Source organism: Caretta caretta, chromosome 8 (assembly GCF_965140235.1).
Source record: "Caretta caretta isolate rCarCar2 chromosome 8, rCarCar1.hap1, whole genome shotgun sequence".
NCBI classification, from domain to species: Eukaryota; Metazoa; Chordata; order Testudines; family Cheloniidae; genus Caretta; species Caretta caretta.
The window spans coordinates 12584665-12602853 of record NC_134213.1 but is presented as its reverse complement, the minus strand read 5'-3'; the positions used below and the strand labels follow the sequence as shown (position 1 = coordinate 12602853).

The 18189-nt window shown below is 45.7% G+C and overlaps 1 protein-coding gene across 3 annotated transcripts in view; it reads left to right on the top strand.

The window, feature by feature from the left end:
* JADE2 (jade family PHD finger 2) overlaps positions 1 to 18189 on the top strand; it is a 152324-nt gene that overhangs the window by 98371 nt on the left and 35764 nt on the right. For all 3 annotated transcript variants that reach the window (XM_048861811.2, XM_048861814.2, XM_048861810.2), the window contains exons 6-8: positions 10312 to 10523; positions 15543 to 15710; positions 17283 to 17399. In XM_048861811.2, the coding sequence (XP_048717768.1) occupies positions 10312 to 10523; positions 15543 to 15710; positions 17283 to 17399 (497 nt within the window). The remainder of the gene's footprint in view (positions 1 to 10311; positions 10524 to 15542; positions 15711 to 17282; positions 17400 to 18189) is intronic.

The following is an 18189-nucleotide window of genomic DNA, read 5'->3' as shown; positions in this document are numbered from 1 at the left end:
GCAGCCCACAAAAAACATTCCTGAGTACTGTGTGCGCGACTGAGAACATAAGCTCATTGCACAATCAGTTTAAGGGTGGACTTGTTTGATGCTAATAGAAAAACCAGCAAATCCTCCAAAACTTCTCATTGTATTAACAATTTACAAGTGAAGGACATTTAAGACACAGAGTGGATGCGTATCTACAGTGTGGAAGTATCTTGAGAACAGATTTAGGGCCAGATGCTGGTCTTAGTTACATCAGTGTCAGTCTGGATTAACTCCATTGGTGTAAATGAGAACAAAATGTGGCTTTTCGTTATTTACTATTCACGGCCAGCAGAGCAAATGCCATTTTGCAAATGGATTTGACTTCTTTTTTTATTTCAATCATTGGGATGGAATATTAATGATGATGATGATACGAGGCACCTAAAGGCCGCTGACTGAGTTTGTGGCCCCATTGTGCTAGGCACTGTACAAACACATAGTAAGAGACAGTCCCTGCCCTGAAGAGGTTGCAGTCTAAATAAAGAAGGCAGGCAGAATGTGGAAGGGGAAACAAACATACGGAGAGGTGTGGCAAATAAATAACTTGCTGGAGAATGGCAGAACCGGGATTAGAGCCCAGGTGGCTGCAGTCCAGTGGCCTGTCCACTAGTCCATACAGTTTCCACTCGCACCTTTCCACCCAGGTCCAATCAGTGAAGACCTGCATGGGCGTATCTGAAAGCAGAAATGGCCCATAGACCTTTACTGGGCTGATTGTTTTATTTCCAGGCTGTCCATGAAAAAAGTTAGAAGGAGTAATCAGAGAGTCAGATTCCGATACTCTTATTCCGGTTCAGCAGCATTTTACTCCATGAGTAGTCTCATTAGCTACAGCCAGATTACTCAGGGAGTAATGCACAATTGCATGTGAGTGAGGGTATCAGAGTCTGTCCCAGAAATGGCAAAAGTTAGGCATTGTGACTCAAGGGAAGAAGAAAAAAAAGAAAAGAAAGATACTTAAAATGATAATCCAAACTAATTTTGTGTGAAAATAGCCTTGGCCTTTAAGCTCATCTCACCAAAGCCTGCTAGGGAATCTAGAAGTATTTGCAGGTAGCTGTTCCATAAGCCATTTGCAGAGGTGAAACGCAGTGACCCCCTGAAAATTAAAGCCTTAGATGATTTAACTCCTCACGGAGACAGAGATTGCGGGAGCACCCATCTACTGTTAGCTTACAAGAGGTTGGTAGGATCTGTGGTCAACAGTGGAAATGTAGGTTTTAGCTCTCTTGGTTTTATTCGTTTTCAGCATGATCTGTTTTTCTTTGTAGTTGTTTATTATTTACAGAAACTCTCTTCAAAATAATTGCTTCAGTTTCAAACAATATTCAGTCTTGCTGCTGCAAGGGATGAAGTAGCTTTAATCAGAAGTGCTCCAGGACAACTCTGCGAGTGAAAAGCATTATTACAGAAAGACAGCAGATTATTAAGTGGTTTCTAAAACACTTTGTCATCATCTGAAATTTGAGCAATAATTGATGTCAGTGGGTGGCATAAAGGGTGATAATTGGTTCCTGTAAATCTTTTAAGTGCATTAGCAGGATATGATTATAACAAAATACCTAGAAGTTTTGCTGCACGTGTTTAGCTCATATGCAGATTGTATGCTTATTATTTATTTTATTGGTCACATTATATATTAAATTTCCATTTATAAATGGCTAACGTATGATGATGAGATATCGTAAGCATGTTGTAGAACATGGGTAGTTTGGGCTGTAGATAGTTATAAACACGTACGTGGAAGATCTTATTGACCGTTGTAAGCCATAGTTATAACCAGTCTGTTCACCTGGTGGAGTCTATAACAGTCTATAACAATTGATTAATCAGTTATTAAAACATTTATTAATAATTAACCCTTTATAAAGTGATACCTTAATATAAAATGTGAGCACTTTATTTGTTGATGTGTCTGTACCGTGCATCACAGCAGTATCTGAGCACTTCTCAGCATCCCTGGGAGGGAAGGAGGGAAGTATTGTTACTCCCCTTTTTACAAACAGGGAGCTGAGGCACATAGAGATTATGTAACCTTCTTACAGTCACACGTTAATTTTGTGGCAGAGCCAGGAACAGAACCCATAACTCTTGACTCCAATGAGTGATGATCATATGGACAGTGGTCTGAGGTTTTCAAAGCTGCCTGATTCATGTGTTATGTGAAGGGATAAATAATGCTTCCTTATTCACTTTCTCCACACCATTCGTGATTTTATAGACCTCTTATCATATCCCCCCTTAACTGTCTCTTTTGCAAACTGAACGGTCCCAGTCTTTTCAGTCTCTCCTCATATGGAAGCTTAAAAGCTGTTCCATAGCCCTAATAATTTTTGGTGCCCTTCTCTATACTTTTTCCAATTCTAATATATCTTTTCTGAGATGGGACGACCAGAACTGCACGCAGTATTCAAGGTGTGGACGTACCGTGGGTTTATATAGTGACATTATGGTATTTTCTGTCTTATTATCTATCCCTTTCCTAATAGTTCCTAACATTCTGTTAGCTTTTTGACTGCTTGTTTGTTCATAGCAGTTTTCTCTCCAAATATACTCCATAGGGTGAAAGGGTTTATTGTTTCAGTAAATTGATTTTAGTAGAGTGCAGTTTTGTTGGAAATAAGTCTCAGTTTTGCAAAAGGTGGCTCCTCCTGCTAAATATTTTTGCCCCAGCATGCCAAGTAAATTGAAAGCAGAATCCGGAAAGGTAGAGAATGTATTTTAGCAAAATAATGTTACTGCTTCACATGCAGTGTATAAGGGAATGCGTCTAGTAGTTACTTTGGTGTCAAGCCTGAAGTTCTGAGTTCCGTTCCAGCCTATGCTACCGACTTCCTGTGTGACTTGGATGAGTTACTTTACCTCTTAGACTCAGTTCCCCTACCTGTATAATTGAGCAAATAATATTTACCTACCTATTTACACACCCTTAATTAGTGAGTGTAAAACACTTTGAGAACTTAAGCTGAAAGGTGCTACATCCCTGAAAGTGCAAAGTAACAATACTTTGCACTTTCAGGGATGTAGCACCTTTCAGCTGAAGTTTGTGGTGGCTGTTTGTTAGTCATCACTCCAAGGGGCTCTCATCCCATGAGCCATGAGCCATTAGTACCTTTCTCCCACTTCCTTCAGAATCCGACAAGGAGGCTGTGGCTGGCCTCACAGTGAAGAGTTAGATTCAGTGCTACTTGTGGTTTGGCCTGTAGGGAATTGTATAAGAACTGGGCCTCTAGTCTCTCCACAGAAACTAGCTGTGTCATCTGAGTCAGAAGCGTGGTAACCCACAGCACTGGGGCCTCCAGGATTTGATGGGGATGAGGCAAAAGGTTAATTCTAATAGAGGAACATGATGGGATCCCTAGGAATCTGTCAGTGGTGCAGATGACTCCACAGTTATGTGGGTAGGGAGAAAATGAGGCTTTGTAGAATAGTTCCCTTTCACACGCCCAGAAGGCACATATACTAGGAATAGCCTCCTGTTAGGAGCCAGGTCCAAATAATAGGTATGTGTTGTCCTTTCCTAAGTCATATCTGGAGACCTCCTGGAGTGAGTTATAGTCGGACAACTCCTCCACCTCGTCCGTTTCCTTCTTTCCCCTCTATGGAATGCTTAATTTGGCTGGGTACATCATACCCTCTTTTTCCTCCTGGCCTGTGCAGTGGTGTCCCAATCTGGGAAGGAAGAGGCTATCAGCTTTACCTTTGATCGTGGACTGTCATAGGATGATGTGGAAACTGTACTTTTCAACTTGCATAGGTTCTACAGCATCATCCCATCGGGAGGATGAGGTTCCTGTCACCACAGAGAGGGATGGAGTATGGCCTCTAAGGGACATTGTCCATCTAGTAGACGCACCGAACACTCCCCAGGATTCTGGGGATCTTTCCACAAGTTAATCCACACATATACCAGGGGAGGGCAGGATGTCTTGCCAGTGCCTACAGTAAGCTGGCATTTGAAGTGTCCTGCTGGCGATGGGACCATGTAGGCATGGTAAGGGTCTGTGTTTGCTGGGAGCATCAGATTAGGGCAGCACTGGAGGCCTCATGTAAGATAATGCTGATGGGGCCATTCCTGCAGATTTGGAGGGGGAAGATGGTGCTTTGCTGTCCTCCCACTGAATCGTCAGAGCCCCAGATCCAGGAAGTTCCTGTAAAGGGAAAGGTGGTGCTTATCCTCATCTCCTGTCACTTCCACACATGCAGTCGATTCTCGCCATTTATGCAGGCTCCCTCCCGTCCACAAGTGTATTTTAATAGGATGACTTGCCCCTATATCTCTTACACTCAGACAGTCAGCTAATGGCTAGGAATGGGTGACCCTGACAAGCTTTGCAGGTTCATTTCAGTTCATATCAACACCCAGAAGTTCTAGTTTGCTCATATGAAAAGTGCTGAACTTACTTGGTGTATAAATGGGCCTAGTTAGAAATTTCATGAGGACACTCGTCAGAAATGACCACCCCCAGCATACTCAGCGTTAAAATATCTGGGAAGGGGATCTGGATGGCCTCATGGAAAGGGTGATAGACATGGAGCCTTTTATTTCTTGGCTAGTGTTTTGAATAGGACCCCAATCTGGCAGTGTTTACAGGGACATGAATATTAAACTCTCACCTCCAGACATGGTCCCTCTAGGTCAGGATCAAGGCCCATTGTCAGAACGGTGTGGGTTCTGCCAATAGGTCTTAACTGAATAAAAAACTATTTCTCTTGAGCTATGTTTGGAATCCAAAAACCTGATTCTGATCTCAGTAATTATGTGCGTAAATATGGAATAACTCCACGGACTTCATTGCACTTATTCAGTGTCACCAAGATCAGAAACTTTCTCCTTTTTCATCATGCCATATTGAAAATAACAGCATCAATACTGCATACAGCATGGGATATTTTGGTTGGGTATTTTTTTGGTTTTTTGCTAGACACTCAGTACAGATAGCAACTTTCTCTGCCAAAAAGATAATTTTATGAATGGAGTTTAATAGTGACAACTTTATATGATGCAGAAGAAGATAAATGGGGCATAAATGGAAAAAGAACTTCACTCTTAGGCACCATTGTTTAGTGATTCATAAGCCATTAATTGCTTTGTACTCATCAAGTACAATTGTCACTTCAGTAGACTCCACGGTATTCTGAATAGAGCTTGGCAAACTAATTCCTCATGTAATTACATCTATATAGAATTAATCCTGTGGGAATTCTGCGCCAATGCATACGTGCAGAATTCATGTCCCCCACAGATTTCTTTGCTTCGCCGCAGAAAAATGACTTTCTGACAGGGAAGCAAAAGGAAGCTGCAAGAGTGGTCACGCACCACTCCCTAGCAGATACGTCCTTTCAGGCACCCAGAGCATCCGGCAGAGCGGTGAATCACTGCAGAGCTGGAGACATCCCAGCCAGTGGCTCCTACCCTGAGCCAGGATCAGCTGCTAGTCCCAATTGGGCTGGAGGCAGGAGTGGGCGAGACTTCCTCTTCCCCTGCAAGGAGAGGCTGGGGCTGTATCAGACCCACTCCCAGGAACCTCCCCTAGCTGCAGGAAGTTCATCATCCTCCCCTGCTTCCTCCCCCCATTGCTCCTCAGCTGCGCGGGGAGGGATCACTGTATGGGGAACTGTTCCTCCATTCACCCAACCCCGGTGCATCCGGACCTCCCATACCCAGACACCGCTGCCAAGCCTCACCCCATACATCCAGAACCCCCATAGCCCTCCATACCCAAACCCCACACCACTGAACCTCAATCCCTGCATCTGGAACTCCCCTGCACCCAGACCCTCTGGTTCCAGGCCCCCACCCTTGCACCCAGACCACCCCCCACTGATCTCCCTGAACTCAAACCCCCACACTAATGAGCTCACCCTGAGCCCCCACATCCAGACCCCATGCCACTGACCCCCAGTTGGCTGCACCAAGACTCCCACCCCACCAAGCCCCACTCCCCCAGCACCCAGACTCCCCCGCTAAGCCCCAACAACCTTCACCTGGAAGCCTCTGCAGAGTCCCATTGCACCTGGAACCCCGCAACGAACCTCTGTGCATCCAGATCCCTCAGACCTAGACCCCCCACTGAGCTGCTTATACCCAGATTGTCCCGCACAGAACCCTCTCACCCCACAACTGGATTCCCCCACACTGAGCCCCTTCATACTTGGATCCTGCCTTCTTGAGCCTGCCTGCCCCACACCTGGTGCACCTGGCACAGGGGGGCAAGGCTCCAGGGTGTTTCTGGGGCAGGTCCAGGCCTTGTGTTGTGTCAGGGTCAGGTGCAGCCTCACCACTGAATCCGTGTCCCAGGGGCGGGGCTGGGAGGGCTGCAGGGTGATCTCCCACCTTCATGCAGCCAGTGGCCTGTGCTCCCCACTGCCCTGCTGGAACCTCTGCATTTATTTATTGACAAATAAAACTTGCAGAATTTTAAAATATTGTGTGCAGAATTTTTAACTTTTTGGCATAGAATTTTTTATTTTTTGGCACAGAATACCCTCAGGAGTTCCAAAATGTATGTTTGTTTATGCATGATTCATAGATATGCCATCTGAAAAACGAAATATTTAAAAAAGTGATGAGCAAGTGCTCATTCAGTACAGGTGTTGCTTGTAAATTCTACATGCCGTTCACAGGCTGAATTCTGCTCCGGAGTGCATGTCCAAACTCCACTGAAGTCAGACTCACTTTCAAAACTAAGTAGGACATTTGGTTTTTAAGCCGTGAGGTGGGAGCAGTTTGACATCGACATTACCTTTCCTGTGAGTTAGGCTGGCAGTGACAGGGTATCACTATCAATTAGAAATGTACAACCTTGCATAGGAAAATGGGCTGTAACAGATGGCGGAGGAATATAGAATTGCAATTATGAGAAGTTTGTTTCCACTTGGAGTGTAATGGGTACTCTCCAGGTGCCAGTGTGATCCTGACTCCGGAGTTTGGGTCAGTTTTAGGTTTCCTATGGAAACCACCTTCCCTCTTTCTCCTACTTCAGGAATCGCAAACACTGAACAACACTCTTCATAGTCATTTCTTATCTGCTCAGAGGCTGCTCTAGACTCAGCAAGCTGGCTCTGTCAGGTGCGGTATGCAGAAAACTCTTCTGCTTCTGTCCCCAAGGAACAGAAAGAGATTTTAATAGTGACTTTCATTTCCAAAAGAGTGAAAAACAGAGGCTGAAATATTTGCTCCAATAACAAAGTTGTTCAAATGGTCTGTTCCTAAAGGGACCCTGCCAAAGTGAAATGAATGGGCCAGGTTTTCACACAACCCACTCTCCCTGCACTGGAGAAGTAGGCTGCACCATCCTTAAGAATGGCACATTCCATTTGGCTCTCCCTTGTGGTGGTGCAACTCCCAACCCAAGGTAGTGGCAACCTCTAAGCTCTGAAGCATGAGGCGTCTTGAACCAGATTGCCAACGAAGGGTGCTTGAAATAGTTACATGACTGCAGCTCTCCAAATGCCTGTGAGGCACCATGTGCCAGATTTGGGCTCTGAAATGATCACGCGCATCCATTGGGCTTGCTCGCAATAAAACAGGTAACGTCAGGCTTCGTTGCATGTTGTGGCATAACAACTCAAGCGCTTGAAAGGGCCCTGGTAGGGAATGGGTTGACTGGCTTAGATTGTAGCTCAGATTGACACAGACATGTGAAATGCCAATCCAGAAGTTTGCATAGACTTGTCAAACCAAAGTGAACCCTGCCAATGGAAGAGCATGGGAGAAGAACTTAAAAAGCCAGACAATGGCCTGTTTCAGAGTAGCAGCTGTGTTGGTCTGTATCCGCAAAAAGAACAGGAGTACTTTTGGCACCTCAGAGACGAACACATTTATTTGAGCATAAGCTTTCGTGGGCTACAGCACACTTCATCGGACGCATAGAATGGAACATATAGTAAGAAGATATATATATGCATACAGAGAACATGAAAAGGTGGAAATATCCATACCAGCTGTAAGAGGCTCATTAATTAAGATGAGCTATTATCAGCAGGAGAAAAAAACTTTTGTAGTGATAATCAAGGTAGCCCATTCAGACAGTTGACAAGAAGGTGTGAGGATACTTAACATGGGGAAATAGATTCAATATGTGGAATGACCCACCCACTCCCAGTCTCTATTCAAACCCAAGTTAATGGTATCTAGTTTGCATATTAATTCAAGCCTGTTTGTTTGCCCACTTCTCCCTACATGTGCCCTCCTTGCCTAAGGGGTTTTTTTTTTCCAGCATGTTATTGGGTCTTTAGGACTTCGTGCAAAAAGAACACATCCTGAAGGCCTTATCAGCAAAACTCCCCTGGAAGCCATTAGGAGTTCTGCCTGAGGATATGGGGCTGCATCCTGGTCCTGATGATATTCCTGGAAGCTTTGCCACTGGCTTCAGTGGGCTCAGAATTTAGCCCTGCGTGAGAACTTCAGGATTTGGCTCCATGTTAGTTCAGTATACAAAATCTGTGCACCATACAGCCACTTAACTTTTTAACATGAATTTATCTTTGTCTTTTTCCCTTCACTGTTCATAAATCAAGAATTGTTCCCCTGCTGTCCAGCAGCAGAGAAGGTAGAAAACCTCTATAACAAGTACTCTGCAGTAATCTACAGTAATGGTCCAAACCACTGTAGCTACTTCGCTGTAAACTGCAGTGGCTTGTTACTATAATTGTTGCAAATTGCAGTGTTTTGTTTTTTAAATAAAGGAATCCTGGTATACTGAAGCATCACAAGTCAAGTTCCTCTGTTGCCTTTGTACATATGACAGGTCCGCTCATCTGATCATTATTATATATTAAATAATCTAGCCCACTAAAGTTCAGAGCTTAAATTACTTCTGTAGATCTTCAGTGTTTAGTTGGAAATCATCTTCTCCTTACCACTGACAAATATTCCTTACCTGCATGTTTTGGTTTTGTTATAATTCTGTGTTCTCCCGCCTTATGGAAAACATCACAAAGACTGTGGATGTTTTTTTAATTTTGCTTTTTCTTCTTTCCTTCATTACCTGAAGTGACCAAATGCTGTTTGTAACATCCTAGTTGTTAAAAGAAAAGGAGTACTTGTGGTACCGTAGAGACTAAGTACTCCTTTTCTTTTTGCAAATACAGACTAACACAGCTGCTACTCTGAATCCTAGTTGTTGTGCAGACAACTATGATCTTACAAACAGGTGAGGGGAGAAACAACAGGAGAAGATGAATTCCTAAGCAAAAAAAATCTGCATTTCATGGCAATATCCTTAGCATTCTATGGGGGAGCAGCAGGATTGTTTGCAAATACAGTGTTTTTCAGAACCTTCCAGTGAGACTCCCTTGCAGTGGTGAAGGTGAACCACAGTTACGCTGTAGTTAGACTTTCCATGAAGATTGAGGGCCGTGTCCTGCCATTGATCAGCGAGCTGAAATCTTATTGACTTCAGCGCAGTAGCAGGAACTGGCCTAGAAAGAAGCAGCTGAAGTGGAAGACAGTGAGAGACTGAGTTCATTGGAACAATGTTCAGCAATGGCAGCATTTCACTGTCAACAAGCTACTGGGGTAGCATCCCAACGGTAGCAGTGATTATGGATATGTCACGGCCACTATGGAAAAGTGGTATCATCGCCATATTAGGGGTCGTCACTGAGGATAAGCCTCTGGTGGTAGCATCCTCACCACTAGTTGTCGCTAGAGGTGCTAGTACAATGAGAATAAAAAGTGAGACAACAGATACAAGCCCAAACCTCCCCCCCGTAACTGACCTTCTGACTGGACTTGTACTGACCAGAAACAAAGAACATTACCCTCAATTTCAGCCTTTGGCTCCAGATTTACAGTTCTATTTAATTAGTCTTTAAAGGGTCAATTTTCACAGTTTTAACAAATAAAGCATTGACTTTGCATTGCCAAAGCTTGTCTGAGCCCTTCCTGCAGCAAGCATCTTCGGAAGACTCGTCTCCTTGAACATTTAAACTGTCAGACCTAATTATCCGCATTGGTTCAGCTGAATGGCGTTTTTTCGCCTCTGCCAACAGCAATATTTTGAAACATAAACTGTATCCATAGTTAGAAGCGTCAGTTTTCTGAATCACAGATCTTATCATTGTCGTGAATTCACCTCCTAAGTTAAAGCCTAAAGTGTCTCCTTTGTGAAATACAGCTTTGTGCAAGGACTCTCCAAACGGAGGGCTCTGTGTGCTCCACCCCAGCAGGCAAAATGTTCTAGGGACAGCAGGGCTGGCGGCCTTTGTTTTTAAGAAGCTAGGCTGGTTTAATTGTGAAGCGTCAGTGTCATTACTCTGCCTCTTGCCTTTCAGAAAAGCCACAGCTGGATGAGATCACCTTGGAGAGAGTGCTGGAGGAGCTGGAGACGATGTGCTACGAGAACATGAACATTGCCATTGAGACAGAGGAGGGCCTGGGCATTGAGTACGACGAGGATGTGGTTTGCGACGTGTGCCGGTCCCCAGAGGGAGAGGATGGCAACGAGATGGTTTTCTGTGACAAGTGCAACGTCTGTGTGCACCAGGTGAATGACGTCTGGTCGTACGTGGGCCGGCGCTATCAGCGCCTTTCAGCCTGATGCGTGTATCTGGCCTTTGATTAGCTAGAACAAACACTGGCTTGACATTGGAAGTCTGAAATAGTAACGCATGCTACTGGCTTGGGCACCCTCTGCCATTCCTGCTGTGACCAGAGTGCTTCACCCCACCTCTGCACCTCAGATAAACTTTCGGGGTGCCCTGGAGATTTGCTACCTTCTCTTAAATGGCTGTGCCGGGGGTGGAATTCTTTGGTCCTTACTTGGGGTTAGGGTGTACAGCGCTGCATCGGGGCAGTACGGAGCTACAGCAGCCCAGAACACACACCCGAGAGGCATTGTGCCTTAACGGGAACGCAGAGCACAAAGCAACACAAAGGAGTGGACGCAGCCGGTATGGCTCCCCTAATGTCAGTGGGTCTCAAGCAGGGGTACATGTACCCCTGGGGGTACGCAGAGGTCTTCCAGGAGGATGTCAGCTCATCTAGATATTTGCCTAATTTTACAACAGGCTACATAAAAAGCATTAGCAAAGTCAGTGCAAACTAAAATTTCATACAGACAGTGACTTGTTTATACAGCTCTATATATTATATTAGAGTTTTTCGACCTGGGCGTGGTGACCCCCAGGAGGGCTGTGGGATGGGTTTAGGGAGGTTGCAAGTGCAGGGCTGGCATTAAGAGTAGCAGGCAGGGACCCCACGGAGCTAAGATACATGCTGAAGCCCAAGCCCCGGTGCCCAGGGCTGAAATCAGACTCCTGAAAGGGGTAAGTAGTCTGGAGAGACTGAGAAGCACTGCCTTATGGAATGAAAACCAGGCTGCTATGGAAGGATCAAATCATTGCACGTTCTCTTCCTCACCTCCCTGCCCATTTACAAGTGCTCTGGCACTCTCTCTGCTTTTCTCCAGAGAGTAGGGAGGGAGCAGAGGGACTGTAGTTCCGCCTAGTCCTTCCCTGCGTCATGCATTAAGAGGAAAGGTTCCTTGCATCACTGCCCCACACGTTGCCTGTGGGCCAAACAGCAGCTGGCTCTCAGCTTTGACTTAGTAAGTCTCCCTTGGAATCCTGCAGGGCTTTGTCTGAGTAAAGACTGAGGAAAACACGAGTAAAGGTGCCGTGATTTGATTGTGATGTAGCAAACCTCACAAGTGCATGGTGCTCAGTGCACATCCCTAAGTTGATAGTGGGACACGCTTTGCCTCATGACATCATGCCTGGCACATCCAGAGAGCAAAAGAGGGGTTCGCAGACTCTCTGCTCATCTAATATTTGTCTATCTTCTTACTTTCCCTGCCCTGTGTTTGTCTGTATTCATTGCTATTTATCGTAGGCTGTGCCTTTCCCTAACTTTATTCTGCGGTCTCTTGTCTTCTTGTTTTGTCCGCTACCTCCCATTCTTTGCTATTTTTTCGCCCCACCCTTTCCATTTACTGTGCCAGCTCTCTTTCTCTCTCCCCATTAAAGTGCTCCCATGGGAGCTTTAATGACCACGAGTACCCAGAATATAGATGTGGCTACAGAGGATCTCTGTTATGCATCACTTGAGGTATGCTTATTGCAAGACTGGACACTCCTGCATTTGCCAGAAGGATGGACCGATAGGTTTCTTCTCACATTTCTCTTCTATGGCGCTGATCTTATAGCACTGGATTGTGTGTATAAGCAACCACCCAGCTTCAGTAACATTCTCTGACATGGCAGAGTTTATAGCCCAGCCTGTTGTCAGAATGCAGGATTGGATTGGATTGGATTTTTTCTTTTTTTTTGCCTGAATATTTGTTTTGTAGAATTGAGTGTTAACGCTCCAAGTACTTGCTGCAAGGAAGGAAAAAATATGATAGTGTCTTGTGCACTCATTTGTATGTCTGTGTGCATGCCATTTTGTGCAGGAGGGTGTGTGTGTGTGAGTGGGTGTGTGTATGCTCACATACTCTAGAGAGGCCAATTTTCCTATTAATAAAAGCCAAATTGAGTAAAATTTTCAGAAGCACCTAAGTGACTTAACAACTTAAATCCCACTGAGTTTCTATGGAATTTGGGCTCTTAAATCACATCTGTGCTTTTGAAAATTTTACCCACTGTCACTTCAAGGGAAAGAAAATTAGTTAGGTCCACAAATATCAGGTCAGCCATCAGATAGATATTGATTAGCTGAGTTTGAGGCATCTGGTGTAAACAAAGGATACCTCTTTAAGATTGGATTATATACAGTATTTGAAGGTGTCTCTCTTTAAATGGGTCTGGTGCTGATCTTTGCTGGCAGTATTTGCATCATAGCTTCTGGGAAGTGGGGGAGCTTTCAAGATATTTGTTGTCGATGTAGGCGGCTGTTTTGGATGGTTTTCATCAGTGAAACAGGTTCTGCAGAATATCAAGATGATTCAGAATTTTCATTACAAACCTATGGTGGAAAATCCAGGCATGGAGGTAGCGCACCTTCCATGTGCAACACAGGCAAGGAAACAACACCCTTTCCCCATGCAACACAGGCATGGAGACAGCACGCCTTCCCCGTGCAACACAGACATAGAGACAGCGTGCCTTCCCCGTGCAACACAGACATGAGACAGCACGCCTTCCCCGTGCAACACAGGCATGGAGACAGCACGCCTTTCCCGTGCAACACAGGCATGGAGACAGCGTGCCTTCCCCGTGCAACACAGGCATGGAGACAGCGTGCCTTCCCCGTGCAACACAGGCATGGAGACAGCACGCCTTCCCCGTGCAACACAGACATGGAGACAGCGTGCCTTCCCCGTGCAACACAGGCATGGAGACAGCACGCCTTCCCCGTGCAACACAGGCATGGAGACAGCGTGCCTTCCCCGTGCAACACAGGCATGGAGACAGCGCACCTTGCCCGTATAACACAGGCGTGGAGGCTGCACGACTTCCCCGTGCAACACAGGTGTGGAGGCCAACATCAGGGAGGATTTTGCTCTTCAGTGTATATGGCCACTGCCACCTGAAAGCAGAAAGTGGCAGCTAAGTAGCATTTACTCATGTAAGTAGCCATAGGGGCTTCCTAGGGTCCAGTTGGTTTACTCAGGTGGGCGGGAGCTTCTTCCACAGGGAGAGGCTGCAGAATTAGACACTAATGGCCTGATCCCGTGCCACTGAAGTCAGTTTGAGCCTTTCCATTGACTTCAGTGGGCTTTGAATCAGGTCTTAAATTACCAGCTAAGTCTCCTGCCAGAGCTCTACACTAACTCTAAGCTAATTTCTGGCCTGACTCACACTGCAGGCAACAAGGTTACACAGTGTGTACATCACGGTAGCGGGCCCTGTGAGTCTATTCCTGACCTAATCCCCTGTCCCTCTGCCTCCCTCAGCACACATTTCTAACCTCTATTTGAATTCTCACACAGTGCTAACGGGCTGTGATTTCCCCACTCCAATGAGAGAACATGGTTACACTCCCCAGTAACGAAGGAGTTGTCATGGTGGGCTGTGTTTCCTCTGGAAAGAGCAGCATCTGGTTCCTGCTGCATGGCCCATCACAGCAGGCAGGCAGGCTGAGCAGATGGCCTGTCTTGCCCCTGTGTATCTTACCTACCAAGTGCTGATCCCACCCGCAAAGCAGGTCACGATCATTTTCTGTGCGCCGTCAGATTTTATGAACCCTCTAAAAATGAGAGACAGAGACTTAGATAAGATGGGAAGATGGAATGAGCTGATCTTGGTCTGTGCACCTTGGAGCACTTTTGTACATTTCCCAGTCAGGCTGATCTCAGGTGGAGATCTCGAAGAAGTGCTGACATACACTTTGCAAGGAAAATATATTTTCATTTGAAGATTTTGCAGTTAGCTCCTTTTCAGACCTCCAAGCAAGAGACAGCATGCATCTCATAAATGGGTATTCGGTGACGTTGCTGCTGTGCCTTTTGCAGAAACAGGAATGTCAGAAGGATGGACATTAAAGGTAGTTGAGGGGGAATTCCTCTCTCTTTAAGAGTTTGTTCTTATTGTATCTCTGGCCAGTGAAATCCATGCTCTTCAAATGCTGTGCTTCCAGGATGAATGAGTATGGAAGTGAGAAAGAGGATATTGGATTTTCTTAAAAGGCACTGAAGTAATTGGAATGATTGACATACTAACCTACAAGCCAGCTACACCTCTCAACCCACCAGAAGGGAAAGCACAGTATCTAGGACACCTTGTGAATTCTGATGCTGCTCGGATTAGAGCTTGGCTATATCTTTCTGTTAAGTATATGCAACTCATTGAGTGGCAGAGGGTCCGGTGGAGGACCTGCAAAAGCCATGTTCTAGCTTATCTGAGGGAGGGCAGGTTGTCTTAGCACAACATCACCGACTGACATGTGGGAGATCAGTGAAATGAATGCTGCCAGTCCTAGCATAGCTGGTTTTATATTACCTTTAAACTTTAAAATGTCTTATTCAGGGGACTGCTAATAAGAAAGAGAACCTTCCACCTCTAGGTCACTGATCTGAATAGGACCCAGACTTGGAAGGACTGAAAGCTATTGCTATTCTGGTAGCTCTTCGGTAACCTGTGTGACGTGAGCCTATGGTCTCAGTCCAGTGCCTGCTGGACATCCACTTTTCAGAGTCTGTTGTCTTCACTTGCCTCCTTCATTGATGATCTCATCAGAGAAATCAAAGCCTGTGAGAGAACAAGTCTCTCAAGAACATGTGGAAGGCCTGTTAGCAGAGCAGCACTGGGAAACCTTCACTGCTGCTGCCTGGCATGATACAAACACGCTTGGGTATTCAGGCCTTTAATTAAACTACAGGGCATATCTCTAGGGGCAGAGCATCAGTACAAATCTGATAGATAGATAGATAGATAGATTTAAACCAGTTGTCGCTGATTGATTCATGTCTGCTTTTAATTGTTATGACAATATCCAGATGCCATGGCATTAAGCCACCCATATAAAAATGTGCAAGTAAATGAATAAATACGGAAGTGTTTTGGTGGGGTGCCCTTCCAGAGGAATATGTGGTATAGGTAATGCAATGTTTCTTGTGTTTGCACAGGCTTGCTATGGAATCCTAAAAGTTCCCCTTGGGAACTGGCTTTGTCGAACCTGTGCCCTTGGAGTTCAGCCAAAGTGTCTACTTTGCCCGAAGAGAGGGGGAGCTTTGAAACCCACCCGGAGTGGGACAAAATGGGTCCACGTTAGCTGTGCCTTATGGATCCCAGAAGTAAGACTTTATTCAACATGTTCTCCAGATGTGGGTGGGATGAGGTTGGATGTGGATTGTGGTTGGTCTTAGCGTGCCCAGTACAATCAACGACCCTGTACTATTATCACTTGTTTCAAGCTTTCCGTAGTAAGGGGCAGGTAACTTGGACTGGCATTTTCAAAGAAGCCTAATGGAATTAGGCACTCATATTCCTTTGAAACTACCTGAACCTACTTATACATAAACCTTTGGAAACCAGAGCCCTGGTGATTTCCAGCACTGATCTCAGAACTTTCACTCATGTTCTGTGCAGCAGTTCCAAGCTGTTCTCATAAAGTCTGGGCAGTATAAGAGCAAAGGTACCAAGGCATGGGATAGTGAACCAACAGCAGGTACCTACCATCCTGCTGTCTGTACCTACCCTTTCTGCTTGTATCCCCTGGGGAATGTCATTCTTGTTTATATTGCAGCTGCAGTGTTAATCTCACCACATTACTGAGCAATCCTTTACCAGGAGGACTATATAATAGGGTTTTTTTATTACAGTGAACTGATAGATGACTTAGGTGCACGTACAATGCGTGCATACATGGCACTCTGCCTGATTGCAGCACATGTGTTCCTGCAAGGGAGGTGATTTGGAGCAATGATTTAGTGATATTTCCTAGTCCTTCAGCGTGGCATGCCAATAGAACAGCATGGAGTCATACATGTACTGGCATCCACATTTGGTAGAAAAATAAAGAGTAACGTGAAGTAAGAGTACAATGTAGGTGGATACATAAGGAACAATACAGCAATGGGTATGTGGAATTCTTTAAAGTGGAGTTTAGGCTAAATTGCTTTGGGCTCAACTGTAAGCCCGGTTACCTGGCAGTCCGGGGGCACGAGGGTGCATAAAGAGCTCCCTTATTCATCTGTGTGGCTTACCCCCATGTCAGAGCTTACGTGGGAAGGAGAGCAGCCACTGCCCAGCTCCCATGCCACCTACTGCATAGTGTGTGGGGAGTGGGTGGTCGGGGGTGGGGAATAGATGGCACTTCAGATCCACATGCCCCAAGCACGCCAGCTGAGGCCCAGGAGCCAGTGCAGGGGGAAGTTAGCTGCACCAGCACAAAGGCTGTGCCTCAGTTACTTCCCCCTGGAGAAAGGGAGCAGCAACAGATTGGGACGCTCAGGATCACAGTCGTGTGCCTGCCCCGCTCCTGAGGCAGCTCAGGTACATGCTGCCCCTCACGCAGGCTGGATTGTTAGGGGACAGTCCAGCCCTGTTGCGCTCTGCCAGGGAGAGCAGACACACCCAGCCTCTAGCTGGGTTCGGTCACACTAAGCGCACATGCCAGTTCACCATCTATAACAACACACCAGAGAGGATTTAGCTCAGAGGTTGCATTTGGCCTTACCCTCCGTGTTCCTGCCATCTCGTTCATCTTCATAGCTGAGTTTTTGCAAATGATGGGTGATGGTAGAGACGGCTTTTAGAAAATCCTCCTCTCATTGTAGCCACCACAGGGAATCAAGCTTTGCATTATCCTAGGGAAGATGCATGTAGTAAGTGGTAAAAACACATGTACTCTGTGTCCTGACTAGGTTAGCATCGGATGCCCAGAAAAAATGGAACCCATTACAAAGATCTCGCATATCCCAGCAAGCAGATGGGCTTTGTCCTGCAGTCTCTGCAAGGAGTGCACTGGAACGTGTATTCAGGTATGTAACGCTGCTTAATGAAGCCCAGGGCCAGGTTTTGCTCTTGAGAGCCCTGTTCATGCACTGGAGGGAAGGATTTGTCGGTTAGTTTGGGAACAAGTTTTCTTAGTCACTGACAGGTAATAAAAGTAACAGCTGGGAGCACAAGAGCCAATCAGTTGCCACCAATTATTGTTGTTTGTAATGTTTTAATACATGAAATGCTGCAAATCAAAATAAGCCTTGTTTGTTCACCATGATGCCAGTGCCATAGTGACTCTGTAGTTACAAGGACTGACAGTGACGCTGCTCTAAAGTCAGAAGCCAGCTGTATTAATATTTCACATGCCAGTGGGGCTAGGAATGAAACCTTTCTACCATTGGAAAGCCAGAAAATTTAGCTTTCTTTCCAGGGTTACAAGGAACTGCACTTGATTTGAGCCCTACCAGCTCACGAAATAGAATACTTAGAATGTTTACATCCCTGTTTTGTACCTATTCTATAACACCTTAGTGGATCACAGCAAATATCCTATTCCCTACCCTTCCCACAGCAATGCTGTATGGAAGGGACTGCATGCTTTCATTTTGTCCTGTGGAAAAACACCTCTGTTACAAAAGGTTCTGTAGGTCAGGGCACTGACCCCAGGAGATCCTGCTCTGACTGTAGTGGCAAATCCAGGTGCAGGGGGTTCTGACTGCAGCAGAACAGATGTGGGGGACCAGGGTTTGTGGAACCTTGCCAAAAGGACTGCACCACTGCAGTCCTCAGAGTCCAGTCCCCCATGGTTCGGTGGTGGGAGGGTAAACC